General features: G+C 31.9%; 2 protein-coding genes across 3 annotated transcripts; one reads left to right on the plus strand and one right to left on the minus strand.

Annotated features, from left to right (window-relative positions):
- The first annotated feature begins 4,282 nt into the window (after positions 1-4,282).
- LOC110619337 (dynamin-2A) lies at positions 4,283-15,536 on the plus strand. Its single transcript, XM_021762709.2, has 22 exons — positions 4,283-4,703; positions 5,495-5,545; positions 5,642-5,762; positions 5,951-6,043; positions 7,226-7,287; positions 7,467-7,584; positions 7,757-8,099; positions 8,374-8,521; positions 9,101-9,202; positions 9,295-9,414; positions 10,115-10,198; positions 10,288-10,415; positions 11,181-11,265; positions 11,352-11,481; positions 12,124-12,200; positions 12,705-12,761; positions 13,244-13,391; positions 13,486-13,634; positions 13,840-13,956; positions 14,047-14,114; positions 14,458-14,633; positions 14,869-15,536. The coding sequence occupies exons 1-22, from the start codon at positions 4,554-4,556 to the stop codon at positions 15,087-15,089; spliced, it is 2,748 nt and encodes a 915-aa protein (XP_021618401.1). The 5' UTR covers positions 4,283-4,553; the 3' UTR covers positions 15,090-15,536.
- Positions 15,537-16,185: 649 nt separating this feature from the next.
- LOC110619423 lies at positions 16,186-24,042 on the minus strand. Of its 2 annotated transcripts, XR_006351377.1 has the most exons (13): positions 23,880-24,042; positions 22,493-22,639; positions 22,214-22,396; positions 21,723-21,805; positions 21,398-21,596; positions 20,278-20,399; positions 19,775-19,841; positions 18,864-18,914; positions 18,428-18,480; positions 18,052-18,262; positions 17,216-17,386; positions 16,524-16,677; positions 16,186-16,450 (listed from the first exon to the last, which is right to left on the minus strand). XR_006351377.1 is itself a non-coding variant. In XM_021762862.2 (12 exons), the coding sequence occupies exons 1-12, from the start codon at positions 23,940-23,942 to the stop codon at positions 16,391-16,393; spliced, it is 1,410 nt and encodes a 469-aa protein (XP_021618554.1). In that variant the 5' UTR covers positions 23,943-24,039; the 3' UTR covers positions 16,186-16,390. The 2 variants fall into 2 exon arrangements, 1 of the variants encoding a protein (XP_021618554.1); XM_021762862.2 differs by lacking the exon at positions 16,524-16,677 and having other exon boundaries at positions 23,880-24,039.
- Positions 24,043-24,061: the final 19 nt, after the last annotated feature.

A 24,061-nucleotide genomic window follows, 5' to 3' on the forward strand; every position in this document is an offset into this window, starting at 1 on the left:
GAATTAATTTATGAATTGAAAAAAATTTTAAATATTTTTTTATTTTAATATTAACTTAAATTCACAATCACATCAATTCAATTCATATTAATTTTTCATATAATTCATTTAATTTTATTTAAATTTCTAACTTTAATTTTAATTTTAATTTTTAATTTATTTAATTTATTTTTAATTAATTTAATTTAATTTTAAATTCAAACGATTGAATATTCACATGAAATAAAGATTTATTTTTTTTAATTTCGATGTATTTATCTATGTTTATATATTCACTCATTTCAATTTCTTTAATTTATTTTTCTTTAAAAAGGTAAAATATTATTATAAAATAAGATTTTTTTTATTAATTTTGGATCTATTATAATATAAGAAAATAAAAATGATACTAAAAAATCCAATAAAGCATCGTTATTAAATTTCTTAATTATAAAAGAAATTTGTGTTGTTTCTGTTTAAAGTAGAATGGTAGTGAAGTTAAAAAAATATTTTTATAATTATTTTGTTAATAAATATTTGTTTATTATTGTATTAATTTAAAAGTAAAAATAATAATATTTAAACTTCATGTATTAATTTAATTATAAAAATTAAATATGAGCAGCATTCAGTTCAAACTAAAAAATTGATCAAACTGAATTAATTTAAAATTTCAGTTTAAATTTTATTTTTAAAAATTTTAATTATTTTAATTTAATTCAATTTTAATTAAAAAATTAATAAAATTGAATCCAACTGATTAATGACAATATAGATAAATTAGACCGTAATTAAAATTAAAATACTTTAATTAAATTTTAAAATATTAAAAATAATATTAAAAAAAATCAACATATCAAAGTAAATTAAATCAAATCGAATTAAATTGATTCATTCAAATTGAATTATGCTCGATATCAGTTGGATTTAATTTTTATAAATGCTAAATTTTAATTTTCATATTATTTGATTTTTTTATTTTTAAATTAAACCTTAAATCATTATAGTTTTTTAATATCTAAATATATGAATTAATAAGTATGACTATAATGAGAAATTTAGGATGGTATATAATATTTATGGAATGAATTATTTGTGGATGCTCCAATATCAAACCAAGATTTATGTAAATATTAATTTTATTAAATATATTAAAAAGTTTATAAATAGTTAAAGAATATGTATGGGTGAAAGGGTGATGCTCGAATTTTTTAAAAAAATTTAAAAGTTTTGGACAAAAGACCTCATAATCTTTAATCAAACTTGTGATGAGATGATGACATGTTAACAGGATGATTTACTGAAATGCCAACCGGCTAAATGGAAGAATCAATCTATCTAATGGAAGTAGGGTTGGATAACTCAGAAATAGGGGTGACTATTCGGTCAGTTCGGTTCAAAATCAAACCGAATTAAATAAACTAAAAACTGAAATTTTAGTGTTTATAAAAATCGAACCGAATCGATTTTGGTCAGAAACTAAACCGAACCGAACCGGTCTGATTCGGTTCGATTTGATCAGTTTTAATTTTTAATAATTTCTTTTTATTTTTTACACTTTATTTTTAGTATTTTAAAATTTAATTAAAATATTTTAATTTTAATATAATTTAGTTTATCTATATTAAAAAAATATATTATTATCACTAATCGATTCGGTTTGATTTTTTTAATTTTTTTTTATCAAAATCGAACCAAATTGAAATAACCGAAATTTCTGAAATTAAAAATCAAATCGAATTGAAATACATAAAAAACCAAATTAAATTTACAATTTAATTCGATTCGATCGATTTTTTTAATTTAAACCGAATACTATTTAGCCCTACTCGAAAACTCAAAATACATTAATCCTTTAAAGAATTTGAAATGTCTGATAAAAGTGGGTATTAAGAAAATGACGACGTTTTGTTTACTTGGCCGCTGTGACGTATTGTAGATAAAATAATCTTTTTTTAAAAACGTAGAACGATTCTTAAAAGATTAATTAAACTCATAAATTTTTTTTTTATTTTATTTATTTTATTTACGCCGCTAATCGAATATCGGTCAAATTTAAATATTAAGCAACAACTAATATCAGAGCATCTACAATGAGTTAAAAAATAAAATTACAAAATTTCAATGTTAGAAATTATGATGAGATGTTTGGTATAGGTGGAATTAATATTAAAATTATTAGAGATATTTAATTTAAATTAATTCCAACAAAATTATGAACAAGTATTATACTTTTAACTCATCTTTAATTGGAGCAAGTTCGCTAATTATCTTAAGAAGAAGGTTATACTCTGAGTTTAAAAACTACTGATCAATGAATTCATTAAATATTCATATATTCTCTCGTTAATGGAATTCTCATAAATGTATACACTTCATTAATGAATTTACTGATATTTTTATAATAAAATAGTTTATAAAAAATTACTATTTAAGTCCTTTAATTTTTATAAAATTTACTAATTTATCTCTATCTTAAAATCACTTAATCAATACATTTAAATTTTATGTGAAAAAACATTTAATTAATTTATTTTAATTTTGATTATATAAATTAAATTATATAAATATTTAAAATTATAAAACTAAATAATATATAAAATTAAAATTTTAAAAAATTAAATAATATAAGTAATTTAAAATAATTAATTATTTTTTAAATAAAATAACTAAAAATTTATATTTTATAAAATATAAAAATATTTTAATCGGTAAATTTTGTAAAAGTTTAAAAACTGCATCACATTATTCATTTTTTTAACCATGAAAAGCAACTAAAATAAAAATAAAAATAAACTATTATAGATACGATTGTAGGGTCAACATTCGGTCGATTCGATTCAAAATTAAACTGAATCGAATAAATTAAAAATTAAAATTTTAGTATTTATAAAAATTGAATCGAATCGATTTTAATCAAAAATCAAATTGAATCGAATCGAATTAGTCTGAATTTTAATCTTGATATAATATCTCTATATTATTAAAAATAATATATTATTATTATTAATAGATTTAGTTCAATTTTTTTAATTTTTATGATAAAACCAAATTAAACTGAAATAATTAAAATTTTTAAAATTAAAAATTAAATCAAATCAAAATGAATAAAAAATTAAATTAAAATTTTAAATTAATTTAGTTCGATTGACTTTTTCGATTTGAACCGAATATTTATACTATATAATTAGCTGCTCGGTTTAATTTCGATTCAAATTTTTATGAAGAATCATACCTAAATCAATTGATATTAATTTAATTCCACTATAAATAAATTTTCTTCTATTTTGATACAGCACTATGCGATTGTTCAATCCGATTTGAGCCCGCCCGTATAAAGCCCTAAGTCCAACCCAAAACCCAATTCACTATCCAGCCATAGAGTAGCCACTTTTTCATTTATGATCAGTTCAGTTTAATATCAATCTAAATTCAAGAGATTTAAATTTAATATTTATAAAAATTAAATTAAATTGATTTTAAATATAAATTAATTTGAATGGTATAGTTCAATTTAATGGATTAAATTTTTTTTTATTTTTTATATTTTAAAATTTAATTAAAATATGTTTATTTTAATTATAATTTAATTTATCTATATTATTAAAATAATATATTATTATCATTAATAAATTCAGTTCAATTTTATTAATTTTTTTTAATTAAAATTAAAATAAATTAAAATAAATTAAAATAATTAAAATTTTTAAAAATAAAAATTAAATCGAATAAAAAATATAAAAAATAAATCAAAATTTTGAATTAATTTGATTTTTCAGTTTCAACAAAATATACTTTACTTATTAATATGATTTTTTATTTTTAAAAACTCTCAATATAATTTTTTATTAATATTCAATTAAATTATTTTTAACATGAATGAATTGATAAACCATATCTCGATAATTAAAATTTGATTTTCTACTCTCTCCTAAAATACCAAATACCTATTGAAAAAAATTATTTTTAATAGTTTATAAAATTAAAAATTTTAATCATTTTATTTAATATTTGTAAAAAAATTAATAAATTTGTTATATAGTTATAATTATAAAAACTATATACTAAAAATTTGCAGGATCAAATAATAAAATTATTTAGAATTAAAATAAATGAATTAATGTTTTCTCAAAAAAAAAAAAGAATGCAATGATTCAAAAAAAAAAAGAATGTTATGATTAAATAATTAATTTTACAAATTACTATAAGGAAGTAATAGTTTTTATTACTTTTTATTTTTATTTTTTCATGAAAATTAAAAGTCTGAAATTCCACAATTTTGTTTTTTTTTAATAAGAGGGAGGTTCTGTACTTGTGTTCGATTCCATCGCACACCAAACAGAACCAGAAAAGCCACCAGAAAGCATCCTTTTCAAATGCATTTGGGTGCGTCATAATTACTTCCATTTCTCAATTTTTGATTTCAACCTTCCTTTTCCAGATCCAATCTTAGGGTTTCTCTTCTTCTCCCTTTCTTCAATTCGATCTCCAACTTCCCACACAAAATTTCTGTATATTGCTCTGTGAATCTGTAAATCCGTGGACATAGATTGACAGAAATTTAGATATTGAAAATGGAAGCGATCGAAGAATTGCAGCAGCTATCCGAGTCTATGAGGCAGGCCTCTGCATTACTTGCCGACGAAGATATCGATGAAACGACGACGTCTTCCTCCTCCAAACGATCCTCCACTTTCCTCAATGTCGTTGCTCTCGGCAATGTTGTAAGTTCCTCCTCTTCTGTAATTTATTTATGTCTATACTGATCTATATTTATATCTGTGGATATGGTGCTAGATCTTTGGATCTATTAGGTAATGCGTATAGCAATAGTTGAATCTTAAGGGCGTGTGTGGATTCAAAATCAGAAACAGCTAGAAATATTGGTGGAGAATGTGTATGCAGCTTATATTTCATGAGGTATAGTGTGTATCCTACATTGAGTTTTTAGTAGCGTTTTTGTGGAGGAAGACGTGTGAAGTAATGAATATATGCGTTTCTATAAGCCTCTCTGTCATTTGATATTTGAGAAGGTGAGATTAGTAGCGCATTGCTTCAGTTGATGGTACATGTGCATAATGTCTATGTAGATGTGGTAGGTTGCTCATCATTTTGATACGATAGTCTTGGAAGGGAAGAAATTACATGGAAGGAATGTTGGAATGGCTTCTCTTCAGCATAAGGATGTGAGTTATGGAAATGGGTTATGTTCAGGAGAGTACCTACTTTCAAAGTAAAACCATGTAATTTGCAATATGCAGTAGGATGTTAATTAATGCTTCTGAATGGCTTTTCTTGTGGATTGCTTTGAAAATGTTTGGATGAATTAAAAGAGGTAAACAGGGGAAAAATGAAACCAAAAACAATAGAAAGGGAAAGAGAATGGTTTAAGGTTGAACTAGTGAAGCTTTCTCTTTTGCTTTCTTTCTCGAAGGATGCATTTTATGACTATTTTGATGAAGATGCTATGAGATATTTTAATATATGTTCTCCCTTTTTTGGACATCTTGAGCAGGGTGCTGGTAAATCTGCTGTGTTGAATAGTCTTATTGGACACCCTGTTTTGGTAAGTTGAATTAGTTTTTTTGCTTTCGCATTCTGTTGAAAATTTGATTGTCCCTAATGGATTTATGCTTATTCTGTTTTATCTTGTTTATGGCAGCCTACTGGAGAAAATGGTGCAACTCGGGCTCCAATAAGCATTCACTTGAATAGAGAGAGTTCATTAAGCAATAAGTCAATTGTTTTGCAAATTGATAACAAATCTCAGCAGGTTTCTGCAAGTAAGGCACCTTAATCACCTGTAATATGATTATAATTAATTTCATGATGTTGCCTTAGTTGAGCTTCATGTTATATAAAAATGTATGCTAAGAGCATCTTTTCATTCTTTTAGTGTTACTAATGTCTCTGTGAATTGGTCTTTTAAAGTCTCTGATTGTTGTTGGTCCTTTAAATTGGCAAATCATAGGTGCTCTTCGGCATTCTCTACAGGATAGGCTGAGTAAGGGTTCCTCAGGCAGGAGTCGTGATGAAATAAATCTGAAATTGCGAACTAGCACAGGTTGGCATGTCTTTGAAGTTTATTCTATACTTACAAAATTAGTAGTCTCCTGTTATAAAATTGAAGAAAAGAAATATCATAAATGGTTTGATGAAAATTGAATCCAGCCTTTGTCAAGATTAATTCTTAAGTTTATATATATTTGTGCATATGATATAATGATGGTTTGAATGCTATTTTTTTTGGTCATAATATGGAAAAGGTTTGGGGTTGAATTTTGTAAATATGTTTATGGAGGAAAAATCAGTTAGGCTAGCTGAGAATTCATTGGCAGGCTTGTACCTATTCTCTCCTGTATATAAACCATGTCAGCCTCCAATGAGAATCGTGCTTCTCGTGCATTCTGAGCTTGTTAGTTTTCTGTTGTTCATCATTTTCACAAATTTCAATTTCAAAGCACTGATGAGCTTAGCAATAACATGAGGGCCTGCTGCTCTTGTTTAGATGACCTGCATACACATATGCCTCCCAGGATAAACCTGGATCGAATTCTTATAGTGCACTGTGATGATTGAGTTTTTATGTCTATATGCTTGATTTGACTGTTAAATTGAAAAATGAAATTTTATGAAGATACGTGAATTGGATTATTAAAATTTAGCTTTACAATTGACCAGTACAAAACATTTGGAAGCAAATGAATAAAGTATTTGTTTGTTTGAAGGTGATGAATTCTCATATCTTGTCTGAAAATATACGTCATCTATAATTCAATTAAATTTTAGCATATGAAAAAAGAAGCCAACAGAAAGGAGGAATGGAGATTAAGAAGAGCAACTAGGCTTGGGAGAGAAAGTATCGATGTGAGTTCGTTTGAGGGTGGTTTGGTCCAATTAGCTGTTTCTTTGACATTGAGGAATTCATCTGCTGCTATCAATTTTCACTCTATGTTTAATTCTATAGAATTGAAATCATGGAATTCAATTGACACCCTTCTGGGTTCCAAACATGGAATTCTATATGTATTCCAAAATATTAATAATATTCAATAAATTTTTAAAATGGGCTATGGAGGATTTTGAAGTGTTTCTTGACTAAGAAAGTACCAAAAGGTAAACATGATGTGGATATGTTATATTTATAAACTTAAATGCACAGAACGAATATATGCACTAGTTTGTGTGTGTGTGTATTTATTTGTTTATATCTATTTTAACTAATCTTTTTTCTGGTAATCTTCAGCTCCACCTTTGAAATTGATTGACTTGCCAGGATTGGACCAGAGAATCATGGATGATTCACTGGTAATGTTATCTACTTTTCAGTACAATGTTTTAGCTGAAAGTTTTCATTAATTTAAAGATAATGTTTTGAGTCTGGTAATTAGTCACTTCAGTTTTTAGGATGCTGCTTCGTTTTGATACCCAGCCTGTCTAATAGTTTTTTTTTTTTTTTTTTTTTTTCAAAATTTTAATTGTTTCAGGTCAGTGAATATGTTGAACACAACGACGCTATTTTGCTAGTTGTAGTTCCTGCTGTTCAGGCGCCAGAAATCTCATCATCTAGAGCCCTTAGAATTGCAAAGGAATATGATGCAGAAAGTGGGTTAACAGTTCAGCTTTCTTCTTTTGTTTTTATTTGAAAAGGATTATGATATTATTTTCTTCATATTTTTGCTTTTAAATTGTAAGTTTGTTTTGTGTTGTATATATATGTATGTATGTATATATAATTTTATATAATTTGTTAATGTTATTCTCTATTTTATTTTAGGTACTAGAACAGTTGGTGTTATTAGTAAAATTGATCAAGCATCTTCAGAGTCAAAAGCTCTTGCTGCTGTTCAGGCACTTCTCCTGAATAAGGGACCTCCCAAAACATCTGATATTCCATGGATTGCATTGATTGGCCAATCTGTTTCCATTGCTTCAGCACAATCAGGAAGTGCTTCATCCGAAAACTCTTTAGAAACAGCTTGGCGTGCTGAAAGTGAAAGTCTAAGATCTATATTAACTGGAGCCCCACAAAGCAAGCTTGGGAGAGTAGCTTTGGTGGAAGCTCTTGCTGGTCAGATTCGTAATCGCATGAAACTCAGGCTTCCTAATCTTCTGACTGGGTACTTGATCTTCTCCTTTTGTCATTTGATCCTTGCTTAAATGAACTTATTTCTTTTCTTGAAGAAACCTTTGAAAATCTATCTTCTACTCTGTCTTTCTGCTGCATTTGTTTATATGTGCTTTACTTTTTTATTATTATGATTTTTGATAGAGACAAGGATTAGTGTGTTATATATAAATGGACAATTGCTAGATTAAGACAGGGATTGTCCTGTATTATCATCTATGTGCCCATTTAAATTCTAATGCTGTCTTATGTTATTAAAACTGCAGCCTTCAGGGGAAGTCTCAAATAGTTCAGGATGAACTAGTGAGGCTTGGTGAGCAAATGGTTAGTAGTCCTGAAGGTACAAGAGCTTTAGCTTTGGAGCTCTGCCGTGAGTTTGAGGAAAAATTCCTCCAGCATCTTGCAGGTGGTGAAGTGAGTAGTTTCATTTTAAAATAGCATGTCTGTCATTATTTTCTTGTATTTGCAAATGGAAATTGGTATCATGACACCAATTGTCTATACTCAAGGCAATCCTAACCGCACTTAAGGCTGAAGTTTGATAGTGTGATTTTTGTCATCTGCATGCTGTTGCTGTTTCACTTGTGTGCAATTTTTGTCTTATAGATCTACTAGTTTAACATGAAGATGAAACTCACCTTACTTGAAAATTCATAATATGGCAGAAATTTCATGAAGGGAGTGTGTCAGATCAACAGGTCCTTTCAGGAGTGAATGAATAATGATGGATGTGATTATGATTTCCAGGAATTGAAAATTTACATGTAACCTGTATGCAAGTGTGATTTTAGAATAATACTTGGAAAATTTATTTCAATATGGACCTTGAATAACCCCATATATATGCATTTACTGGCTTCTGGTTTAGTGCACAGTTTGCACTTAACTGGAGTTTGATGCCAATTTAACAATTGACTGCTTTCAGCTTGTTTTGTTCTTAGGTTGGATATTCTGTTCTAAAATCATCATGGGTCTTAAAACATTTATTTGCAGGGCAATGGTTGGAAGGTCGTTGCAAGTTTCGAGGGAAATTTTCCAAACAGGATCAAGCAACTCCCTTTGGATAGGCATTTTGACATGAACAATGTTAAAAGGGTATGCTTTCGCTTCTAGATTGATTTTTAGATTCTGCTTCTCATTTTTACTATATTTACGTACTTTTGGTTTGGTCCATTTCATTACATCAGATTGTTCTTGAAGCGGATGGTTATCAACCTTATCTTATATCCCCGGAGAAGGGGTTAAGGTCCTTAATAAAAGGTGTCCTAGAGCTGGCTAAGGAACCTGCACGTCTATGTGTGGACGAGGTACTTTCCTATGTGTTGTGAGGTTGTATGCTACATGTTCTTTTTTTAGCTTCTTCAACTCTTCTAGACTAAAGACCAATATATAGTTATTTGAACAAGCAAACAAGTTCAATACAATATTGGTAAGAGAATAAGGACTTCTTTTTCGATTTCATATGTGCATTACATTCTGTGTTCTTGCCTAAGTAGCATTTAGCTATGATTTTATAATGCTCTCATCAAACACTCAAAGGCTGCAAATCATTTGGCAAAATGCTTATATCTGATGTGTCTATGGTAGTTTATGGATAAAGCACCCTAGAATCTGCAGTAAGATCATATATTGTGAAATAAACTGGAACTAATGTGTTGAAATCATTGTTTCAAATTTTCAAAGTCACGTCCTACTGAAAATTTGTATATTATTGCGTTGACATTACAAACATTTGTTATGTCTATCAGCCAGTTCACATCACTTTCACTATTTTTTTCATGGAAGTCCCTCTTATGTTGCTATTCACCAATATCAAAATTCTGTGCTACAAGTTTTCTTTGCAAGAAAGATTTTGGAGTGTCTAATGAGTCTTTCTTTACTTTCAGTTGCATGGTATGTTTCCTGTACATCTAATCTGACCATGTAATGCATGGACCTTCATGTTGTTTTTCCTGCTATTATATAATGGCTCTTTAAGCCAAAATTTGGATGTCTGCTAAAAAATAGGTGCATCGTGTTCTGGTGGATATAGTATCTACTTCAGCAAATGCAACTCCTGGTCTAGGAAGATATGCTCCCTTTAAGAGAGAGGTACTACTGCCTTGCATTCTAGTGTGCTTTGTATTTGTATGGGTGTTTCGTAGTCTGTATTTATTCATCTCAGTTAATTTTGCAATTAGATTGTGGCAATTGCAACTGCTGCTCTTGATGGATTTAAGAATGAAGCAAAAAAGATGGTGGTTGCACTAGTGGATATGGAGCGTGCTTTTGTTCCACCTCAGCACTTCATCCGATTGGTGCAGAGGCGGTATGTTTATAATTGAAGAATAGATAAATTGGTTTGCAAAATACATTTGTACTTTTAATCTGAAAGTTTGACTTAGACTTTCTAATTGTCTGTCTGGCATATATACACCAACCAATTTTGTTTTTAGTTTCTGTAGATCTCAATTGGCACATGCATTACCTATCATTTTTGTGTATTGTAGTCAGGCTGTTTGATGTGATGTGGTTTGTTTTATGTAAGTGTTTCTAAAGCATTTGCCTTACCAAGTGAATGATTGAAGGTTACCTCTGTGCCATATTATATTCGAGTGCTACTAATGTGGCAACTTGAGAACATCTCTATGGGGCCTGATGGAACTTATTTTATGATTAATTAACCAGATAACTCACTAAAAGTTTCAGGAGGAGATTTGTTTTGTAATCTCTAGCAAGAAGGAATAACATGCAAAGTTACCATTTATATCACATCACTATAAATTTTGCTGCCCTCAAATGGTAAGCCCCATTGTTTCTTGATTGTAAAGGATTCTGTTCCTTTATAACTCTTCGACAAGAATATAGAAAAGACTATATTAGAATTGAACTCAAAGGCCTTTCAGCGCTTTTATTTCTACCTTGTGTATAAAATGGCTAAATGTAGGTTTCTATATAACTTCCTGTTCTCTATCAATTGTATCTTCAAGCTTTTCTAACAAAATGATTTACTATTTTGGTTCTTAACTGTTCTATAGCAGTTTGTATGGTCGTTATTAGCCTGTCTGATACTTTCATGTTTAATAATCACCAGAATGGATAGGCAGCGCCGGGAGGAAGAGATAAAGAACAAATCCTCCAAGAAGGCAAATGAAGCAGAGCAATCCATACTAAATAGGGTGTGGACTTGCTTACTTTCTCAAACCAAGTTGGTTGCTTGAATTCATAATATTTGTGTTATTAATTCATCATCATCTTGTTTCAGGCAACTAGTCCTCAAACTGGAGCCCAGCAGTCTGGAGGAAGCTTGAAATCGATGAAGGAAAAATCTGATAAAGATTCACAAGAGGGCCCAGCCTTGAAAACAGCTGGGCCTGGTGGTGAGATAACTGCAGGTTTGGGCTCAAACTCTTTGAATTGTAGGATCTAAACAACTCTAAAGCTGTGTCCTATTTGGACACTCAAGTTGTATGACATGCTTCATCTGCTCAGAAACTGGTGCACAAACACATGTTCATGTAATTTGCTTTCTTGTGTTTTTTCTTTTGTTATTGATGAGTACTCTCTCAATTTTGTTTTTTATATTCTCGTGTCAGCATATGCACTAGTTTCAAAGTTGATGAATTTTAGTGGCTGTTCTGGATATATCATTGATATGAAATATCCCCGCACAAAAAAGTGCACAAATATGTGTGAATGGGATATCTGGTGAGAGCTGCTGAAAATTTTGACTTCTATTCTCTCTTTTATTTTGCTCCTTTTCAGGAGAGGTGGAGAGAACCTTTTTTCTAAATTTCTTTTATGATCTTTTCTTTTGGGGGCATTTTGTTAATTGGTATATGTCTGCAACTTTTGATGATTCTGTGGACTGACACCAGATGACTGGAGACCTAGTGGAAGTGCCTTTTATTCATATCTTATTCTTTTCCCTCTGAAAATGTAATTTCTTTTTTTTTTTTTTAAATGGAAGTGCTTTTGACAACATAATAGTCTTGCAATGTAACTGCTGCCTAATTGATTTTATTCTGTATCTGCAGGATTTTTATTGAAGAAAAGTGGAAAAACAAATGGTTGGAGTAGGCGGTGGTTTGTACTGAATGAAAAAAGTGGCAAGGTTTGTTAATTGGTCAACATAAAGTGAAACTATGGAATTGCATGGTTGTTTATCTTTTATGGTCTATTACTGTTGAATGATTCTCTGTTAAGCTGGATCCTGCCTTTATTTTTCTGGCTCTTCACTCTTGTAATGTTGTTATTGAAATTGATGTATATTCCTGTGGCATTTTGTTAAGGTAGGATTATGAATCATTGTGGTTTCCTTGGATTATAAATGGTACCCAAGTATTTGAAAAAGGAAAGTTAATGACATCTCAGCTTCAGTACATCTTATCATTCAATATTTTGTCTTAAATGGTGGAGCTATCAGAATCTTGTGAATTACATTTTATAATGCCTTAAGTAGAATATGTGATCTATGTGAAAAAGGGGTATCAAATAAGCAAAATTTACTGGCCCTTTATTAGATCTCTCCGTTTGCTTGTATCCATAATTGACACTGTTGTACTCAAACCCATCCCTTAATTGGCATGATATCTTATATTATTTACTTCTGTTGCAGCTTGGTTACACCAAAAAGCAGGAGGAAAGACATTTCCGTGGTGTCATTACTTTAGAGGTAAGAACCTCAGTTAGACAAGGAAAATTCATTAGCCAAATAAAGAAAAATATCCCTGGGGTTGCTGTAAATCAATGAATGTGAAACTTGAATTGCTTGTCAATTGATTGTTTTAGCATTGATAGACTTATGGTTAAACTTCGCAAGGAGTGGCAATCCTCTTCACGGTATTATGTTGAAGGTCTTTATAAACTCGGATGGCACATGGTATCCACAGAAATTCTGTAACCAAAAAATTATTTGTATTTTTGAATTTATTTATGTATTATTAGAAGCTGCTTTTTAAATTTTGAGTTGGCTTGATTTACTTCCTGATGATTGTAGGATTATACATGTTTAGGGCCAACTCTTTTCCTGGTGGCGTAAATGCATGTTTGATAAAGGGTTATTTTATTGTTCTTCCCCTATCATTACAGTGACCGAGTTTGAAATTATGCTCATGTCTATTTCTTGTCTTAATGCTCTTTGGATGAACAAATCAGGAATGCAATATTGAAGAAGTTTCTGATGAAGAAGAAACCTCATCAAAAAGTTCCAAGGATAAAAAGGCAAATGGACCAAGTTCTGAAAAAGGAACCAATCTTGTTTTTAAGATAACTAGTAGGGTTCCATATAAGACTGTCTTGAAAGGTATTAGTTTTATATTTGGCTTGGCCTTTTCTACACTCTTATCTTGTTTTTAAGACTCCCTCCCAACATCATCCTTTCCTTTTTTTTCTCACAGCACACAGTGCTGTTGTCTTAAAAGCTGAGAGTGTTGCTGACAAGATTGAGTGGATAAACAAGCTGAGAAATGTCATTCAGTCTAAAGGAGGTCAAGTTATAGGTGAATCTGGTCTTACGATGCGTCAAAGTTATTCTGAAGGTTCACTAGTAAGTTAATCAATGTTGCCCATTGCTGTCCATTGTCCATATTTTTGTTTAATTATATAATGAAGTAGATTGGTCATTTCATGCATCTGCTGGAAGTGGGATTTATATTTACCAAGATATACTTTTGCAAGAGACAAAATGTTAGCTTTTCAAGAAGGAAATCTCTTGAACATGTTTCTTGGTGTTTTCTATTGTCAATTTGTAGGATACAATGATGACTAGAAAACCTGCAGACCCTGAAGAAGAGCTCCGGTGGATGTCTCAAGAAGTGCGCGGTTATGTCGAAGCTGTTCTTAACAGCCTTGCTGCCAATGTCCCAAAAGTAGTTCCTTTTGCCAATAATAATGGCTTTTGCAGCATGTAGCTGTCTGTTTGTATGCGTTGTCTAATAATCACTTTAATGGTTGAGCAGGCAGTTGTTCTTTGTCAAGTAGAGAAAGCAAAGGAAGACATGCTTAACCAGCTATATAGTTCTGTTAGGTAGGTAGTTTTTTCCTTTTAGACTTGTGAATGTGTGCAATAACTTCTAATAAATGATATTTGCAAACATTTGATCCTGTTGATCCATGAAATAATATTTTTTCATTGCATGATGACATATGCCTGATAGAATCATCGTGTACATTTGACATTTTTATATCTAGATTTTTTTAAAAAATTTCTGATTCTTGTTCTGTGAAATACTATTTTTGCAATGCACTGTGACACATGCCTGATAGAAGCATCATGTAAATTTAAAATTTTTATGCCTAGATTTTCTTTAAAAAAAAAAAAATTCTGAATTGTTAATAATAGTTTGTTTCTTTTGCTTTTGTGGTTGTAGTGCACAAAGTAGTGCAAGGATCGAACAGTTGCTCCAGGAGGACCAGAATGCAAGACATAAGAGAGAGCGTTATCAGAAACAGTCCTCCCTTCTTTCCAAACTCGTACGGCAACTTAGCATCCATGATAATCGAGCAGCAGCTGCATCTAGCTGGTCCAACGATGGTGGTGGAGCAGGTAATAGCAGTTCTGAATATTCCAATCAACCTTTTAATCTGGCGTATTGCGCGATACTGCCACCCTAACAATCGTCTATCATGTGTGGATTTGCTTTTGCTTTCTTATTCATTAATGCAAAATTCACAACAAAAGAATGAACAAGCCTCCGTAGAACTGCTTAACGAGATTCGTCTTAATTGAAAATCTGTGATTTTTGTTTCTGGACTACTTATGAAATGTTGAATTTGCACAGAAAGTAGTCCAAGAACAAGCGGACCTGCAGGAGGGGAGGACTGGAGGACAGCATTTGATGCCGCAGCTAATGGTCGTGCTGACGCATTTAGGTCTCACAGTCGACGAAACAGTGATCCACCTCAAAATGGTGATGCAAGCTCAGGCACAAACAACAGCCGTCGCACACCCAATCGGATGCCACCAGCACCACCACCATCCGGCTCATCCTATAGATATTAGATAAAGTCTGATACCCAATTTGATTATTCATGCAATTCTTGTTGGATGGGAGCGAGCTTTTCTCATTCCTCCCACTACAGGAGGAGAGCATTTCTCAAGCTCAAATCCATGTCATAGTAGCTTCTGTAGTTATAGTTTGTAGATATGTATTGCAGTTGCATATGGTTGATTTTGAGATGTATCAATGTTCTGTTCATTAAATTCTTTCCCCACCCCCCCCCCCCCCCCCCCCCCGATTTTTCCATTTTGTTGTTAGGCGCCTGGCATGAGACCTTCTCTACCCAATTTTCATTCAGGTGCGACAGTTGTATTTGTACTTGATCACATTAGTGGTAAGTAATCTTTTCCTCACTGCTTACTCTTTCAGAGTAAGCCATGGACGTTGACGTTTTATGCATTTGTAACTATCTAACGGCGGCGTTGTTCTATTGATTTATAAGTTAACTATTTCAAGTTTTTAAGTTTAAATCTAAATTAATTATAATGTTATCCAATCGACGGCAAAACCTGTTCAATTTTATATGGTCGATGAGAATTTGATTTATGATTCTTCATTTCAACCTTTCATGACTGAATTTGTCAAAATTGGCTAATATTTTAAAAATGATTAAAATTATCGAAATTTGAAATATTAAATCAAATCTTATTTGATTATTTCATTCGGAATAGTTCTGAACGTAGTTCAATTTTATATTAATTTAGTATCTTGTAATATTATTTGATAATTTTTAAATTCATATTAATGTAGACTTTATATTACAATATACTATTTTTGTATATTTTGGTGTAAAATTGAATAATAAATTTTAAAATGAATATAAACTCCAAATTGAAAAATCATTTCGATTTAAAAATCAAAGGATACTATAAACTACAAATCCCAAATTAAAAAATCAATAAAATTACATCCTCAGTCGGATGAATAGGGCTTAAAATTTAAATAGCTGAGGTGATAAAAATTTCTACTACCTATGCTATAAAGAGAGCAAGTTTCCCTGGATTAAAGGGATCAATCAATTTGTTTCCAATCTGCCTAGAAAGTATAAAAAGAACACTAAGATAACTTGTAATCCAAACAGGCATGGTATTCTCATAATTCAAAAGAAATAGTTATATAAATGATCTTATTAAAGCTTGCTATTAGACCAACAGTACCACAGATTAAAGAATATAGATCCGTTTTGAGGAAAGTTTTCTTAAATAATTTATCTATCTTTTTCTTTCTCCAAAAATGTTGTTCTACATATGCACAAATTCTTGCAAGTGTAATTTTATAGAACGCATATAAAGACCTTGCTTGTCTATTGTATACCCTCCTTAAAGGGACCCGAATCACGAATTAGTTGCATTACAAGATTAACCTGCATGAGAAAATAATTGGTTAGGCAAAGACAAATAAAATATATTTTATTGTTTTGAATAAGAAAACTGCACCTTTTAGATAAAATAAAGCCTCATATGGTGGCCTTAGATTTTATAAACATAAATTCTAAGTAATTCCTCCAATATAGGTCTGGCTGGTCCGGTCCAGTTCGGCAGGTGTTCAAGAGCTTGGCCAGGAATGAGTCATCATCGGACCAGTCCACGGCTCCAAACCAGTTTCAGTTCTGATTCGATTTTGGTTTAGATTCAAGTTTTTATGATTTTAATTCTTTTTCAAAAACTGTTTGTCCATCTGGTGTTCTCTAAAGCTGCAGTACTTTTTTTCTTTACCAAAAAAAGTTCTGATTTTAACTAGCCAAAATTGGCTGTTTGAATCACTGATTCTGGTTCAGTTCAAAGACCAACAGAAAAGACCAACAGGACGACCTTAACCAGTCCTAGGTGCCAGTTCAGGGCTGGTCCAGGCTGATGAACTGTTGATTCTGGCCGGTTGCAAACGGGCACTGGCCAGACCTACCTTGACAGCACCATCCTAAGACTTGAGGAAAAGAGATTTCCATCTCCAATACAAATACAAGGGGTATCGTTTAATGTAATTTTGTGCGAGAAGCAACAGAATAAAAAATAATTCCATAATGGATAGCCTGATGCATGATTTCCCTGTCCTAATGCAAGAGTGCTAACTCAATTTCATTAATAAAGCAAGTTGACATCACTGAAAAATTCCAGGAAAATGAGAGTACCTGAGATGATTCTCGCACTAGAAATTCCCCTATAGCTTGTCTGAAAGCTTCATCAACAAGGTAATGGCAGCTGTAAGTTGTCACGGGAAGATAACCTCGCTGAATTTTATGTTCACCCTGAGCTCCTGCTTCAACTGTGCTCAGATTAAGTTCAATGGCTGCTTCTATAGCCTATTTATGAAGAACAGGTTTTGGATTAATGATTATTCATCTTCTTTAGACTTTTACATGTACATTGCTAGCCAAATATCAGTACCACAGAAATTCCAGAAAACCATTTCTATTACTGCAAGTTTTCACTTATGGAGACACTGAATACCCTCAACAAGGCAGAGAGAGAGAGAGAGACAGAGAGGATAACAGCCCAAAATAACTTCTATCCAGAAGTTAAACGATGGAAGGCAGAAGATCAATAGGGCTAATAGACTAAGTCACATAGCACACATAAAGTTGCAGAATGTGGTCTGCAGTAAAAAATTATCATACTTGGAGACTCAGATCTGGCTCAATTCTGAGGAGTCATCTTTTAAGCTCATTTTGGAATCAAGAATTTTATAAGAATTCAATTCAATTGATATATTTTTCAATAATTCTCTCGTTTAAAATGAAAAAATTCAATTCTTTTTAACTTAAAAAGTTTTTATTTTAAAAGAAAGTGAATTCTTGCATAATTTTGTAAAATTTCATTTGAATTCTTTTCTTACAAAATGAATCATGCCAAACAAAGGGTTAGAGATCACTCTAGGACAACAATGCAAAGAAACTTGTTTACCCCTTTTTTCCATCTAAAATATAAGAAAATTAGAAACAGAAACTTTCAAGTAATTGATCTGAACCTGGTAATAGCATGCTTCAAAGTGCAAACTAGGATAATAGGCTCTTGGGTGACATCCCCACAGCCGCCCGAACAGGGTATCTCCGCCAATAATATTAAGAGCTCCTGCAACAAGTTCATCCCCTTCTTCAGCTATAACAAGTAATACCTGATCTCCCATCTTTGATCCCATGATATGAAAGAAATCTTTTGTAAGATAAGGACTGCCCCACCTATGAAAAAAACCCAAATGATACATCGTAAGTGCAGTATTTTGAAGCATCTCATGATATTCAACAAAATCTAAAACAAGTAGATTTCTAGCAATCATATAGAATTGCATAAATCTTGTTCAAAAGAAGGAAAAAAAAAAGAGATCTTAATGGTATGGATCAAACTTGTTATCAGTGGTGTTCCTGTAGAAGTTATAGAAGGAATCCCAATGGTGAGCCTGCCAACCACCAAAAGAGAAAAAAATGTTATTTCTAGTCACCAATTGATGAAGCAGAGCAAGTACCAAATCTGTGTCATAGGAACTATAATGTTAGCAGTGTGAATAAACTTCCCAATGTTCGCTTTTCAAGATTCGGTCATGAACTTTTTCCAGGATTAGCATTCATTTTATACTAGTGTACACGTCTATAAATTCCAAGAGACATCAAGACCTGCCAGTAATGTGACAAATGCCCACTATAACCATGGGATTCAATTTTACAAGGGTCAAAAAAGTTTCATCATATAGAAAACTAAATTACTAGCATGATCATGAATGGATTATAAAATTAATAGATTAAAAGTAGCATGCATCATTTGCAAATACAAATAACCAAGTACCTTTATTTCATAACCTCGCAGCCGTTTCATAGTCAAGTTTTGCACTGAAATCTGCATTTAGAAGTTGACTCAGAAAGATGTGGTTTTCATGTTTAATATAGATGCCAAGTCCAGAAGCACCCGTAACTTAACATTAATTAAGCCAGAGAGGAAGGAGAATAAATTTGCTTGTAACAAAAAAGGACACATCTAGACTATGATTCTTGATTTGATTAAATGAATGCTGCTGTGATCCTCAGAGATTGTGGAGGGACAATGCCAAGAATTATCATCTTTCTTTAATAAACATTTTCTAATAATACAGGTCACTTGAAGACAGCAACTTTCGGAAACAATTTACAGTTCACGCTGACCAAAGCTTGAATTTTGCTTGTATAAGAGGTTAAAAAAAGTACAATTATGCTTACAGAAATGTTTGTATGTATCCAACCATTCTTTAGCAGTGCAAAATCTCTTAGTCAAGTGGTTCTTGACACTGTCACATTCATGTAGTAGATTTAAGCAATATATTAAAATGATCATATTTGATTATTCTTAAACTTCTCCATGATTACTATACCTTTCTTCTTTTTTTTTTTTTAGAAAATCTTTTCTTCTTTATACAGACCGAACAGATAGGCTTAACTGGCACTTGTGTATGTTAATTTCATTAGGTCACAACAAAGAATTCAGTTGATGTCATTTTGCTTGAAGGAGAATCCATATGAGGGGAAAAGGCAGAGATAAATAAATTATTATTAATTATAAATAGCATATGCAAGTGTGTCCTTGTGTTTTCTCAAATAATCCATATTGGGAAAAGAAGATCGGTTATCCTGAGACCTAAGGCCAAGTTTTGCAAAGAGTTGTTCCAAGTCCCGATTGAAACTCATACAAGTACTGGTATGCATGAAGAAGCAAATGAGATGCACCTTCTTGCGTTCCTGACGAATATTTTTCCTTTTACTTTGCTTCATATCCATCAAGAAGTCATCAAAACTGCATTGCATGATGGACATAATAACAGTTTTATGTTAACATATTTGACTGTAACAAAACAAGTCGGTGATTAAAATATGAAATGATGAACAGGGGATAATCAAACAACAAATTCAAGGGACTTGCATATATAAATCCATTCTCATTATGCAGGGTTTTTAAAAGACGGCATGATTTCTGATACAAAATTAAAAGATGGCTAGATTTGGGAGCAGAGGGAATGGTTGGAAACCCATAAATGGATGGGAAGATGTCCTAGGGTATACAAAAAAATGTACTGCAGACAAAAATTTAAGCAAACACAAAAAAATTTCATGTGCCTTAAGGAGTATGTTAGAAATTCAGCATCACAGTTGAACATACACGATACAGCAAGCAAAGTGATAGTTTATCTTAATATTTGCATGATTCACATGACAAATTATGGTTTATTTACCTTTTATAATTACGATTTTTCCAGTGGTACTGCATTCCAATCCTCTGCAGAAATCCTTTTTCCTTCAGTTTCTGCCACTCTGTTTCTGAGGGGAAGGTAATGTGCAGGGACGAGACCTTGGACTGTCAAATGGCAAAATGCCATGTTGATAAGAAAAATTGTAAATTCTAGAAATAGCACTAATTTTTGGATTCCGACAGTAAAGGGAATACAAACACTTCAAAAGTATAAAGTGTGAGATCCCAAACAAACCAACAACTTCTATTGAGAGAAAATTTAACAATATAGAATTCAGCTAAGAGAACCAGCAATGTAGCAACTTAATTAATTAAAGTCGCACAATCCACAAATAATTATGCATTGCATTTTATGTAAGGAATTGTGAAGGAATGGACAACACAAAAAGTGAATCGAATGATGAGGTTCAACCACGACAGATTAACATATACGTCCACCCTCAACATCTTTTTTACCCATTCAAACTGTGGCTTGTGTTTATGGATTTGAATAATATAAAAGACAAAAAAAAAGAGCGTCTTATCTATCTCACCACCTACAAGTCATCTTTTCCTTTCCCAGGGGAAGATCGCCTCCTGTCCCTAGTGCTTCTTTTTTTTTTTTTCCGAATGCAACTCCACCCTTTGGCTAATAATAGTTGGAAAAATTAAGTTTCCATCTAAATACTTCTATTAATCAGCAATTGTTCACAGGATCAAATGACTTTGAAAGTGCGAAGACTTAGTAAGGCATCCATATAAATGTAGTAAAGTTGGTCCCCAAAATTTCTGCAATTGGATGCTATTGAGTATTGCCCCATGGTGTATATTGTCAATATGTGGCTTTCTCAAATTTCCTAATGTGTCTATCTAAACCATTTAACTCTTTATCTCCTTTATTAACTTTGTTAAGTTAGTTTTTATTTATGCAATTATATAATTATTGAATTAACAATTTTTGAGTTTTATATTTGTTTAATCTAAATAGTTATAAATTTATTGTCTCATGATTCCTCCTAAAACTAAATCATATCCTTTAGGGCAGAAACAAACATATTTGCATGTGAATTTTCCAGTTATAGAAACACGAAAAAAGGTGAAAGCTACTGTAATGTGATTGGCACCTTGACCGTCATGTCCTTTAGGGCAGAAACTAAAACATCAAAAATTTGATCTCTGATTGAGGTATCACGGACTAATATCCTTGGACCAGTAACTGGAGTGAAAGGCACACAGCATTGGAACTTTGGATAATATCGTGACCCGAAACCATAGTAGGCATCAGCCCATGAATGATCAAAAACAAATTCACCATATGAGTGGCTGCACATCCAAACAAAGACGGTAAGATGATACTAAGCAGAAAAGTGTTTTAATGGACTCTCTGAAAATATTGTGGGAGAAGCTATATTAGAATTTGCTTTATGGACAATACAGTGGATACTGAACCTTTTAAGATAAAGTGGAACAACCCCTAAAATATTCTCACTTTCATCCTTGGCAACAATGTGGCTAGGAATCCATCCAGTTTCCTGCAATCAATTAAATGAAAAGTTAGAATATAATTGGAAATTTCAAGCTCACTTGTACGGTTCATACATCTTAATATCAAATAAAACATCTAAACCCACATAATTCCTTTAATAATGAACCAAAATTTTAAGGTCTTGAAGTGGCTCACTGTCATCTAGCCTAGTGCTGAAAAAACCAAAGTGTAAAGAATACACTCACATGTGGTCAATGCACTCTCTGATGAAGAGAAGCAGTCAAATTTTATTTAAGATTATAAAAGTTTTTCACAAAATGAAACCTTATCTAGAATTGGAAAAGTAGCAAAAGGACAGAGAATTGGTTTGATAATCATCTGCTCCAAATGAGATGTAAACTAACAAGTAATGATATAAACTTTGAGAAGTTTGCACAAAGCAACAATTCTTAACCTTCACAGCACAACCTGACTCTTCTAAGCTCGAAAGAAAACCATGGGTAAGAAATGGATTAAGTTTTTCAGGGCCAGTGGAATCCAGATTGCATGCATCCCATTCAACTGGTGAGACCTCGGAGATAGAAGAAATCACTGAAACTGATATTTTTTTAGGTACCACTTGCTTTGCTGAGCCTCCCTGAATTTAAAAACAATAAACAGGATTAGCCATTAAACACCAAGGAGAAAGATGCCAAATAGTCATAATTACAATGGGACCATCAAATGCAAACACCTCTGAGCCTGACCCTGTTAAAATGAAATCCTGTTGTGAAAAATCTGATAATCTTGGCTCCACAGACTTCTTTGATCCCCAAAATAGTGCACTGATTTTGCACACATGAACTGAACTGCCGACTCTTTGTTGGGTTGATGGTTTTCCCTACAAATTTTAACCAAACAGAAGTGCATGTGTGAACATAGAGCCAGAACACAAAGGCCAGAGGGAGGGAGAGAGAGCATGAAACAATAGCGACAATCTTCTGATCAACTGGACTAACAATTTCTTATATTAAATACAGAACAAATTCAGGCTTAACCAGGCACATCGGAATCATCCTTTTTTTTTAATTAAAGTGTAAACAATCTCAGTCCATCACACCTTCCCTACAGTTCTTAGTAAAGGATTCAAATTGAGGATGGAAATTAAATCAAGGTTACTGTCCATTTTGGGACCAAATTGTGGCAATCAATCAATTGGAGAGTGTCTGTACCAAAATAAGAGAAGCAAGCCATTGGTGCTGTCGCAGAAAGAATAAGAACCTCTTAAGTCTCCAAGTCAAAAAATTATACAATTATGTCTTCATGTCTACCATGGACATATGTGTGAATTGTAAGACGGGAATCACATCTTTATTGTATGAATAGATGACACAGGTAACCATATCTTCAAGAGAAGAATTTAACAGGAAAGGATGTTCAGGTCAGAAGCACTCCAAGCTAGTTTATTCAAGTATTTTCTTCACATCAGCATTAACAAGTGCTCATCAAATTTAAAGAAGCAATGAACCATCATGACACTAATCATGTACAAATGGGAATCCAAGAAAGTACTTCATGTACTAGAGCTGACTGTTATTCATTGCTACTCAAAAGAAAGAGGGTGATAATTTATAAGGTACACATCAATGATCAGATTAATTTCAATCTCGGTAGGTGATTCTTGCAGAGGTACAGCCTGAAGCAACTGGATAATATTAAGGTGCAAGGCCTGAATGGATCAAGGCAGTAGAATCATACTAGTATTGCAGGTATAATTGTCAAATATTCAGGAAAATGCAGTAGAAAACTATTCCTTTGATTGAACATCCAAATGAAGCAAAATAATCACATAACTTAATCACTATATATAATCATAAAAAATTATGAGCTGAGCTTGCTCATATACTCCAATTAATGAACAGTTAACTCGCATCATTTTCTAAGTCCAAATGACTTGAAATCTGTACAAAACAATTCAGAACTGGCACATATAACAAATACCCAGAACTAAAAATTCAATCTTTTGGCATAATATTTTAAGAAAAAGGAGAACCAAAATCGCCTCAAAATTACTGAAATTACCCACTTCACATATGCTAATATCAGTCATATCTCAACTAAATGCAAGAGAGACGACTTACGGAGAGAGATGGAAATTTGCGGAGAAATGGCGAAGGCTTGCAGTAGCTCAGTACTGCTGCCATAGCCACACACTGTCGCCTGCGACTGATTCGATTGCTCTCTCGATCAATTCCAGACAGAAAGGATCATCAAAACTGATTTTTTTTTTTTTTAAAGAAAAAAAATCAATCCAAAAACAACA

This window comes from Manihot esculenta, chromosome 7, assembly GCF_001659605.2.
Source record: "Manihot esculenta cultivar AM560-2 chromosome 7, M.esculenta_v8, whole genome shotgun sequence".
Classification (NCBI taxonomy): domain Eukaryota; kingdom Viridiplantae; phylum Streptophyta; class Magnoliopsida; order Malpighiales; family Euphorbiaceae; genus Manihot; species Manihot esculenta.